This window comes from Rousettus aegyptiacus, unplaced genomic scaffold (assembly GCF_014176215.1).
Source record: "Rousettus aegyptiacus isolate mRouAeg1 unplaced genomic scaffold, mRouAeg1.p scaffold_m13_p_3, whole genome shotgun sequence".
Classification (NCBI taxonomy): Eukaryota; Metazoa; Chordata; class Mammalia; order Chiroptera; family Pteropodidae; genus Rousettus; species Rousettus aegyptiacus.
Window position 1 is genome coordinate 7850001 of NW_023416306.1, and position 11291 is coordinate 7861291.

The following is an 11291-nucleotide window of genomic DNA, read 5'->3' on the forward strand; positions in this document are numbered from 1 at the left end:
GTTTTTTGACAGGCCGAGAGAAGTTCTGTCCTCCTCCTGGGCCACCACTCCTATCCCAGTATTCATTCATGTATTTCCCCACAAAATATAGAAAAAACACACAGTTGCTTTTTTAGAGAGAATATCAAAGGCCTTGGCTTAAACCGCAAAAATCAGCAAACTCAAATATGAAACTCTCTTCAACATGAAAATGAAATAGTATGCTAATTTTACCCAACAGATATATGTCGAAATATAAATTCCATAGGTACTATAAAGGGCAGAGTTTAACCATTAATTCTAATTGTTTCAGCTTTTAGATACCAAAATGAATCTTTATTCTCATTTAATATAGTTTCCTGAAGCCCAATTCAACAACTTCTTCCTTCTTTCCCTAGTGAAGAAAATATTCTTGTAAAGTTCAGTTTAGTAAGACACTGGTGCACAAGCACAAGTGCAAGTTTACACTTCGGAAAAGAGGTGATCATAGTTCACTAGCCATTTTGCTGAAATTAGGCTTTCAGAAAAAAAAGACTAGATGACAAACTTGCATATATAGATAGCACAATGAAAACTTCATATTTCTATCTCAAATTAGGTCAATTAATATTCAGAAAAATTCTATAACATTACATTTAAATAATAAGAAAGAAAAAAACCCCACCAATGTTCTAGAAGCTTCTCTAGACCTTTCAATCAATTTTATTTATATGCAAAACCAAGAGAAACTCAAAAAAAAAAAAAAAGAAAAAAAAAAACAAAGCTCCTCCTGATGCTAAAGCTCTCAATTTACTGACAGGCAAATGGCTTCATGCTGCCACTTAATCTCATTTCTTGCATAATGCCCTCTAATTAGCATATCAAAGTGAATTAATACTTCTAGGGCATTAGCAATGGGGAAATCTGCTCCAGGCTCACAATAGCAGTTAAGAGAGAGCCAAGAAATCCTCAAAAACACCACAAACCACTTTGCATTGCAAAACTGTTCAATTTATTTATCCTCTCTCTCTAAACACTTTTACCGCACACTGTTTTACTACTATTCACCAAACAAAATGATAATTGCCAAAGTTACCAGCATCTGTAATGCCTGTTTAGAATCTTAATTTAGATTATGTTGCAGATAATTTCTATATGCAACCATTTGTTCTACTATAAATGTTAATACAGAGACAGTGGAAATGTTGACATTCTCAATTAGTTAATCTGAATCTGAAATAAAATTTTATGGTTTTTTAAAATTTATGAATTTTTTAATGTAAAAAGCCACCTGCTGGACTCGGATGCCTAAGAAATATGCTTTTAAAACTGATGTATCCCATAAAGCAAAACAAAAAAAAAAATCACTTTGCCATAACATATGTTGAGTTTCCCAAATTATGGGTTAAACATTGTGAGGAATCAGCAGCATTAAAAGGATTACAATGTATACCAAAGTCCTCATTAATATAATCACACAAAAAGAGTTATTGTTCAAAACAGTTTTACATTTTAAAAGCACTTAAACAAGTACGAAACTTTTAAAAATTATTTTATCTATAATTACTTTTAATTATTTTCAGTCTTAATTACCATACTATATAGACAAAAAAAAAAATACTATACCAATTCGACTTAACATATTCTATCACACCAGTTTTTTTGCTAGACATACAACTCAAATTTCATACCAAAGCAAACTACTGTTTGCCATCGAAAACTACAAACATATTACATTTATGGAATACATCTGCAAAAATAAATAAATAAATAACAAAGAAATCCTGGTTATTCTGCCTATGAAGGGATAATTAGAATCAAATGTTAAAAGATTAATGAAATTTATTTTCAAATTATGTTCTGTGTCTGATGGTATAGAAAGGTTCATTTTTTCAGTGGCTTATTCAAGCATTACTTATAATTTACTTGTTATATATAACACTACCATCTAGCTGCGATAGTAATTTGTCTGATTAACTTCTATAACTGTGTAAAAAATTTGATAGCCATGTCTGAAAAACTTTGACCAATTTACACTCCATAGTGATGTAAATTATTTACTCTCTTCATACTTAAAGACTCAAATGGCCTACTGAAGTAGAGCAAATGTTTGAAAAGGTCAACATGGGAGGGGGGTGTGTGCAAGCTTTGTTAGTTACTACCTAAATCATGCTGATCACACTGATAAATGGCTAAAACACAAGCCTGCTGAGAAAACAAATAAAACATTATTCTCATAGTGTCAATATTGAAATAATAAATACCTAAAGATGTTCACATATACACAAATAGAGGAAAAACAGTCTAAAAATCTTTATTTAACTTGATGTGTCGGTGCTGATGTGTTAAATTTATTCGGAATAGATACCTCAATAGTACAGAGTATGAAAGTGATGACTGATTTAGGGTGTGGTTCATGAAATGCGGTTTCAATTCTTTATAGCTATACTTCATATAACTTCATCCTATATAATGCCGCCATAAAGTAGCAAAATTTAAATAATCCGAATAAGATGTTAAATTTAAATCTGTCTTGGAAATGGTCTTTTATAAAATGTACAAAATGAAATCTAAAAGTACAAGCAAAATTAATTAAAAGGAAAAGGCTCATAGTATGAAAAATGTACATTGATATATTTTATGAAAGCTAATGTGCTTTTCGGGGCAAGTCAGGACTTCCTTTACTATTGTAATATACTCCTGATTTGGAATAAAATTATGTATATGTATATAACAACAGTAAACTCCCAAAGAAAATACCAAAACTACACAAAGCTAAAAAAATGAAGTCCACTAAAACTGAGCAAAGAATTACAGATCAAGTTAGTATTGACAAGAGGGTTAGTAGACAGCCCCATATTTTTAAGATAATACCTACTTAATACTTTAGATCATGACGTTCTAAGGAACAACAGTATAGCAGGGTTTTTTTTTATAGGTTTTCTACAAATATACTGCATGTATTATGAGGATGGGAGAGGAAGAGTAAAGGAAGTTATAAAAACACCGTTCTTTAACATCCGCCCTCAAAACCTAAAAAATTCCAGTAAGTTATACAAATTTACAAAAATGGAAAAAAAATTATAAAAAATATTCTTAAATTGCTTTAAGAAAAAATTTATGATAAAGCAATATAATTTATATTTCTAAGATATACTATGTATTTTTTCCTATTTAACCATTTAATATTTCCAATGTAAACAAGCCATGTCTAAAATTGAAATGAAATTTAAAATATTAAAAGTCCATTAAAATTTGCTTTGAAATAATCATGAAGGGGTAGGGAGTCACAGAGAAAATAAGAATGGCCAAGTGTTGCTAACTGCTGAAGGTAAGTGACGAGTTCATGAGGGTTCAAGTTTCTCTTCACTCTACATGTTTTATATTTGAAGTTGTCCATAATAAAACAGTTTTTTAAATCAGAAAATAAGCTCATTAAAACACAAAATTAATCATGTATAGAACAGTACATTTGTTTTTAAAACTTTGGAACAAATAATGATAATTACATTGGAAATACTGTAAGAGCAACTTAAAAGAATGTACGTAATACATATACGATAGCATTTAGTCTCACATATAACAATTTGCGCCTTTCTTGTTACACTTTCATTTGATGAAATATTTGGTTTTTAAATATTGGAAATTAAAGAATTACATGGCACTGTACAAAGAAATTTTAATATTGAAGCATAAATTAAAAAAAAAAAAGATCAGAAAAAGAAGACTCTAATAGTCTCTAAATCTTTAAGGTCAGAATTAAACAGAGAGGTGTTGACTAAGAGCACACTGCCTTGTCCCTCTGAGAGCTGGTCACACTTGTAACAGCAAAGATAAAAGGTTTAATCATATAAATCATATTCAAAATGCATATAAAAACTCAAGCTCCATTCTTGATCCAGTTTTGCTCTCTAAAATTCTTATGAGTCTTTCTACAGAGTGTTCCTTTAAAAGTAAAGCATTTTTAATAGTCATTTTCTTCTTCTTAAACATAAAAAAATACTTCAACCAGCCCGACCAGCCAAGCAGGCCTTTCTCTTCCCCTGCGGACACCTCCTGCAGTAGAGAAGTTCATTAAGTTTTATGATCTTCCCAAGTCAGTCTTGCTTATAAGCCTCACAAAGGCCACAAATCTGGCAAACCATCATGTATGCCATTAGACATTACTAGTAAATGAACGCTATTTAGGGTTTGTGGTGGCAATAAATCAGAGTTTGGTTGGCAGCTATCAACATGGAGTATTTTAACCTATCGTTTAAAGGAAGGAAAAGGTTGTGTTAATTTTTTAATATACATTTTTTCACAATTCGATTCAGATTCTATGCCAAAACGCTGGATTTTCATTTAAATTTTTAAATACTTGTTTTCTCAAAAAAAACCATTTCCTTCATTCAAACTGTCATAATTAAGAGCTTTATGAAGAAGGCAGATTTGTGAGGACGTAACATTTCACAAAAGAAAGTACTTCAACAATCAAGATTAAGGTGCCAAAAAGCTGTGAGGGAATGCACCAAAAAATGTAGATGAAGAGATCTCATAGCATCATAAATAAATATTATTAATAATTAATAAGTGATGGTAAAATATGGCTAAAAAATGAGAAAAATCTTAACAATTATCTCACTGGTTGTTTACTTAGTTTGGAGACACAAATATCTTCATTATAAAGCCTATAACTTTTCAGTGGCTTTCGAAATGCATAAATATCACAAAATTCAACATTGACAGACATTTTTGCCCAAAATTAACTGAATGACAAATTTCAGGAAAGAATACATTTTCAAGAAAAAGCAAGTATCTCATAGGAAAAGCATACTTTCCCTACCTCTGAACAAGAAAATAATATAATTGTGGTGGATAACCCATTTATCTGTCAGACCGGAAAAACACCTTTTTGTATTTAGTAGGAGGGAAAAAAGATGTTTTCCAAACTAAACCCCTCAAGTGCATCAGAACTGGCAGTGTTCACTACCTGATCAGAAACCTCGAAATCGACTGGCAGATCTACAAATACATGGAATTCTTTTTAAAGATTTTGTTTTACTTTAGAAGCACAACTGAAATGACATTATCTATTGAAGTGACAGTTCCCCCACACGCACACATTCCCGCTAGTCAACCCCCTATCCCTTCCATTATGCAGAATAGAGTCATCACATAATGTTCCAGGTTTCTATTACAAACGACTAGGTAAACTTTCTCTAGATGACAGAGAATTAATGTTCGAATGCTATATTATTGGATTAAGTAAAATGACCTAAAGAAAAAGCATTACACAATATACAGATATTCGACGCTTATTTTATAAGTTTCCAAAGCATGACCGTGGGAACAGATGGGGGGCGAGGGGGGGGGGGGAGCTGGAATTTGCTGCCCCGCTTTCTTTGCTTTGGTAACACTAATGTCTACACAGCTGTTTTATTTCAAACCAAGGATTCTGAGTCCAGCGTCTCTGTCTCCTTCTAAGACTAGTTTTAGAGGCTGAGGTGGAGCTATGGGTAGTAAGTAGGGAAGAAAGGAGGGGAGAGAAAGAGCTTCACCCCCATCAATCATTCGGTACTTAAATCCATCCCTCTCGAGCTTAGAGAGGCTGGCAGGAAGATGCCTCTGCCCAGACAGCCTCTTTTACTCTTTGTCGGCTGTTGGCTTTTTACAAAAGAGATAATGTGCAAACTTGAATCCGCTGGCCAAAGCACAAAAAGAGGATCTAATATACAAGGTATCACTGAAAGCCTCAGAAACAAATTTCAAAACACAAAAATTTCCTTTGTCAGCTACCTCTTGCTTCTTAAATAGCAAGAGCCCTACCAAAGCTCTCTTTGCCAGTAATCCCGGACTCTGAAAAGACTTGTTTCTTTTTCGTAACTCACCTTTGACATGAGGTTGACTACACTATCCTTTCAGAATGGTGTAACTAAGTCTTGTGCAAATAAGCAACTAGAGGACTCATGTGTCCTAATTGAATTCTGCCTGCTGCTAAATGTCTAAACAAGAAAAGCAGTTTGCTGGGTTTGGTTCTCAAACTAGCTAGGCCAAAACTTTAAAAAGGCAAAAAATAAATAAATAAATACAAATCATGAGCAGGGGGTGAGGGGAAGAATATCAATCCGCTCTCCCTAGTAATATAATGCCGGATAAAGTAGAATCAATCTTAATATTCACAACATAGTCAATACCCCAGTGCTTAGCTGTCAGCAGAAACTGAAGTGGAGCCCTGATAGCAAGAAAATCCTTGGACATTAAGCAACATAATTTACTGAGAATTATGTAGTTTTAGGCTCCTAAACTAAGAATATTTAAGATTTAATGCTTAATGTCTTATTTTGTAGTCAGATAAAAATTATCTACTGTTTTAAATCACAATGCTTTCAAAGATAGCTGAAAGTCAACACAGAATGAAAGTTAGTAATTTAAAATGTCTGTGGTTTACAAAATGGAAAATGCATCTTAAAAAGATCACTCAATATTAGGAAACCATGCATCTTAAAAAGATCACTCAATATTAGGAAACCATGCACGCTACGTGAATGAAAAGCAGAAAATGGTGCTCTTTAAGGCTCTTGATATTTGCTGTTAGTTATAGTTTTAGCATACATTTTAATAACTACCAATAACCCATCATCTTTTCTAGGTTACTTTCAGGACCAGAATAGCATTGCAGAGTGAAAAATCTGTTTACAAGGAGAGTAACTTGCCTACCAAATAACAATTATAGGCAGTATACTATTACTTGTACACTCAATTTAAACACAATCGGTTAACGTTTTAAATAGTATCTCCTGGATGTTGCTACACCCTGGACTTTAACTTTCTCTTCTTTGCCACAACTTAAAAGTGGCAACTTTGTAACACTGTATAGCCAACACAGGCACACAGACATAAACACAAACCAGTAAAGCTTGTTTAATGCACTTGTTTGCCATATTCAGGGAAGATAAAACCAAAACCAACTAAAACATCTAGATTAAATCCCTAATTCCACCTGAGTCACTACTGTCACCTCAACACTAAAATGCCTTCAATTTTTAAGTCTAAGAAAATTAAATTAAAATGAACTGCCAGAAATTTACCTAATATGTACTTGTAGCTTTCACTCCAGCGCTTCTGCAAAAGCTGTCTTGAACACTTCAAAAATTGTTTAACCTGCATCTGTGGACCTCTCTCTATTTTATAAAATATATTAAGTATATTTACAAAGTAATAACTTCAAGGATAAAATTTACTGGAAGTATTATTAATAGATGTAATACATTGTATATACCTAAACGCATCATTTACCCTTCCTCGATTCTTAAAAGTAATCTGCCCAACTAAAACACTAATTCAAACATGCCCCTGGAGTCTGTTCAATTGCATCTATTCTTCTATCAGTGGAGCTGACGCTTAAGGCTGTCCAAGTAAAACAAAGTTCGGGCGATGCTTCTCCCGGGGACTCGGTTCCTGGCATCCAGTCTCCCGTTGCTCCTTTTAAAAACTGACATACAAACAAGGCGTAAGGAGCTGGAGAGGGCGGCTGACGCTCCGGGCCCCCTCCCCGCCTGCAGCCAGGGGCGGCCGCCTGGGGACAGCGACCCAGCCCCGTCCGCATCTACACTTCATTTTACACCAGGAGCGGAATGGAGAAAGCGACTCCAGATTTATTGCAGTTTTTTTTCTCAAGATCAGGAGGTGGGAAGGAGAGAATGATCAAAGATGGCGGTGCCCAAAAGCAGCAGCTCTCAACTGGAGAGTCGAAGGAGTAGCTCCGACCCCACCTCGGGGGTCTCCAGGCCCACAGCGGGGCGCAGCGTCTTACCTGTTTTCTCTTTGATCTCACACAGGACGCTGAAGAGCGCGGGTTTCATTCTGTGACAGTTGAGGGCATGTTTCCTAAAAAACAAATAGCAAAACACAAAGGTATTAGCATCACCTATGGAATAATATGGCGCCTTCCTTTAAGTTAGACCCAAGATTTAATTGCGGCCCCCGATTCGGAACGGCTTTTTTGAACCCCGAAAAGTCAACAGAAACTCAAGTTGACTAGTGAGCGACAGCCGGCAAGCTCCGGCGGCTCAAGCTCCAGCCCGAAGGCAGCGCGACCCATCTGCCCGGCAGGCAGCAGCCTCGGCGCCCGCAGGGCGCGAACCCGCGCGGGGAGCCTCGACACCCGCGAGGCGGCGGCGGCCCACGGGAGGGGACGGCGCGGAGGGGCTCCCGCGTCCGCCCTCCGCAGGGGAACCGGCGCGGGCGGGCGGGCGGCCGCCTGCGGCCAGCGGGCGGTGACAGCTCCGCAAAGTTTGCGAGGCCGCCCCCCATCCCGCCGCGAGAACTTGGCCGCCCGCACCCACCCCGCCCGGGAACCGCCCATCGCCCCGCGCCGGGGCAGGGGAGGCCGCCCGCACCGCGAGGGGGTCCCGCGGCCGAGGGGCGCCCGGCGCCCGGACTCCGGGCCTGGGCAGAAAGTTGCACTTCCGTCAGGTGCGGCCCGGGGCCCTCTCCCGGCGGCGGGCACCGGGGTCCGGGCGGGAGGTTTGAATCGGCGCGCGGGGGGCCGGGCTGCCGAAGGGCCGGACGGCGCCGGGGAGAAAAACCACGAGACCCGCGCGGCGCCGAGTCCGCCCCAAGCCCGGGGAGCAACTTTGCCGACTCCCGCCCGCGTCCAGGGGCGCGGGCAAGCGCCCCCCGAGGCCCGGGCTGGCGGCCGGCTCTCTGAGAAAGTTCCCCGCCCGGGGACGAGGCCGCTGCCCCGGGCGCCACCCCGGGCCCGGACTCGGACGCGGCCGCGGGCCCGGCTCCCTCGCACACACAAAAGATGCTTAATGAGACGACACCAACTTTGCTTGCGCCTCGTCCAAGCTCTGGTCGGTGATGGTCATGATCTGGTGGAGGATGTCGCCGATGTCCTGCTTCCTGCCGTCGCCGTCCGCCCCTTCGTGGCCGTGAGGGGGAGGCGGCAGGGCCATGCCCCCCTGCACCGAGTGGCCGGCCAGGTTCACCCCGGCCAGAGTCTGCAGCATTCTGGATTGATCGTCCATCCCGCCGCACGCGGGCGGGAGCGGGCGGCGGCGGCGGCTGAGGCGAAGGCTGAGGCGGCGGCGGTGGCGGCGGCGGCGGCGACGAGGGAGGAGAAGAAAGAGGGGGAGGGGGAGGGGGAGGCGGCCGCGCGCTCCCCGCCCGCGCGGGGAGGGGGCGGCCCGGCCGGCGGGGCCCGCGGCTGAGGCGGCGCGGACCGGCGCCCGGCACCGGCTTCCGCCGCCGCCGAGGCTGAGGAGATGCGGCGGGCGGAAGCGCTGGGCTCCTCGGCGGTGGCGCAGGCGGAGGCAGCGGCGCCCGCTGCCCTCACGCGGCCGCCGCGCCGCCTCCTCGCCGCCGCGCGCCCCGCCGGGCGGCCCCAAGCAACTTGCTCCTCAGCGCCGGCCGAGTTGCCGGGACGCCCGCCGCTCCCCGCGCCAGCCTGCGCACTGCCCTCCCTCGGCCGCCGCCGCCGCCGCCGCCGCCTCCGCCTCCTCCGCCGGGCGGGATCCGAGCCCCGGCGGCCCCGGGGGAGGGAGCGGCGGCGGCGGCGGGCGGCGGCGGAGGAGGAGGCCGGCGGGCGGGCCGAGGGGAGCGAGGGGGGCGGAGGAGGAAAGTTTGGGAGCGGGCGGGCTGGCGCGGCGGGGGCGCAGAGCCCGATGGAGGGCCCCGGCGGGCCGCGCGCCGAGCGGACAGCAGATTGATGGGGCGGGAGAAGTCGCCGCCGCCACTGCCGGAGCCGCGCACCCTGCCAGCAGCCGCCGCGGACCGGGCTCGAAGGCCGCTCGGCTGAGGGATTGACAGGCTGCCAGTGCCACTCACTCACTGCGGCCCCGGCGCCCGGGGGGAGGGGCGGGGGCGCGAGGGAGGGCGGGGGAGCGCTCCGCATGCCCCGCCCCTGGGGGCGGTGCGCGCGCTCATTGGGCCTTCCTCCTCCCGCCGCCGCCGCCGGCTCCGCCCCCGGAGTTCGGCCCGCCCCCGCTGGCCTCTGATCTTCGGCGCCTGGGAGCGCGCTGCCGGATCTTCACGCCTGCTCGCGTCCTGTCCCCCGGGGTGTGCTCCACTGGACCGAACGTGTCTGTGCCCCGGCTCTTGCTCCCTAGTGTTAGCAGTCATGGGTGCGATGATGAGTTGTGTATGGGACACGGGGCAACTCTCTCCAAAGCCAACCATGTGCTTTTCTGCAGCGCCGTGAGCTTCACGCCTCGGACAGCACCGGGATACATTTTCCCGCTCTTCCCGTCAGGAGGTGGTGCCCTCTGGATGCCCGCCGCCGGTCCTGGGCCAATCGTATGGCGCTGGGAGCCGAACGGGGCGGGACAGAGGCAAGGAAGGGCTGTCCCAATTGGAGCGTTCGAAATGTCTTGGGCAGTGGAGGGGACGCGGCGGATAATGGCCCCGCCCCTTCTGCGATCACCATAGTAACCGAAAAGGCGCTGCTCGGAGTTGGCTACAGGGCCCCCGCCTTGCGCTGTCCCTCATGAGGTGACCAGGTAAGAACTCGTTGTCCCGCATGTTTAAAGTCTGCGCGCCAAGCAGATCTGACTGCTATACACTTTCCTTTGAAAGGGGAGCATATGAAAATGTTTTAGAGGGAAGTGGATCTGAGGCGGGAAAGCGCCTGACATCCAGGACTAATTCAAGGTTTAGGACCCTTTACACACTTTGCAGTTTCTGGTAATCCAGGGATCAGTCCTTTGGCAGCATTTGCCTTTAGCTGCCTCCATACAAACCAAGCGGCAAAAATGAGGTCTTTATTACAAAGATATGTTTATTTGAGGATAGACAGTATTTCACTTATTAACTTACCCATCACCGTGAGTCATTTAATGTTGGTGATTCCAGCCACAGAATTTCATATGTATAACACCTCTTCCATTGTACTCTGTTTACAAATGACTGAAGTCTCACATTATTTGGGCATCTGGACTTCCACCTCTTGTGGATGCTTGAGCTTTCTCTTAACCTGATTTCCCAACCAGGACTTCAACATATTTTCACCATTTTACATTCGTGGAGCTCACACTAGGTCGGTCCTCCCGTTAGATGGTTCTGAAAAATCTTCTTGTTCCTTCCCCCAAACTCAGTAAGCCGTCTTACCTGAAACCAAAAATAGGGGTGTGAATTATGAAAAATGGCTCTTACTCTGCAGGGTTTAATGTAGGACAAGCAGTTCTTTACTTGCCAGATGGATTCTTGGAATGAAGCAGGCTACTCTGTTCCAGGTTCTTTCCTTCATATGTTTGTGTACCTTTAAATACTCCCCACTGCAAAGCTAATAGCTAACCTTACAGTTAGGCAAGCTAAAATCCTTACAAACTGCACAGCTGCTAGAGAGGGAG

General features: G+C 44.0%; 1 protein-coding gene across 2 annotated transcripts in view; it reads right to left on the reverse strand.

Annotated features, from left to right (window-relative positions):
- Positions 1-9094, reverse strand: part of PBX3 (PBX homeobox 3) — a 193920-nt gene extending 184826 nt beyond the window's left edge. The window contains exons 1-2 of one of the 2 annotated variants that reach the window (XM_016137365.2): positions 8773-9094; positions 7754-7827 (exon numbers count right to left, since the gene is read on the reverse strand). In XM_016137365.2, coding sequence (XP_015992851.1) covers positions 7754-7827; positions 8773-8972 — 274 coding nt within the window. In that variant the 5' untranslated portion in view covers positions 8973-9094. The remainder of the gene's footprint in view (positions 1-7753; positions 7828-8772) is intronic. The other variant, XM_036217950.1, reaches the window with a different exon arrangement.
- Positions 9095-11291: the final 2197 nt, after the last annotated feature.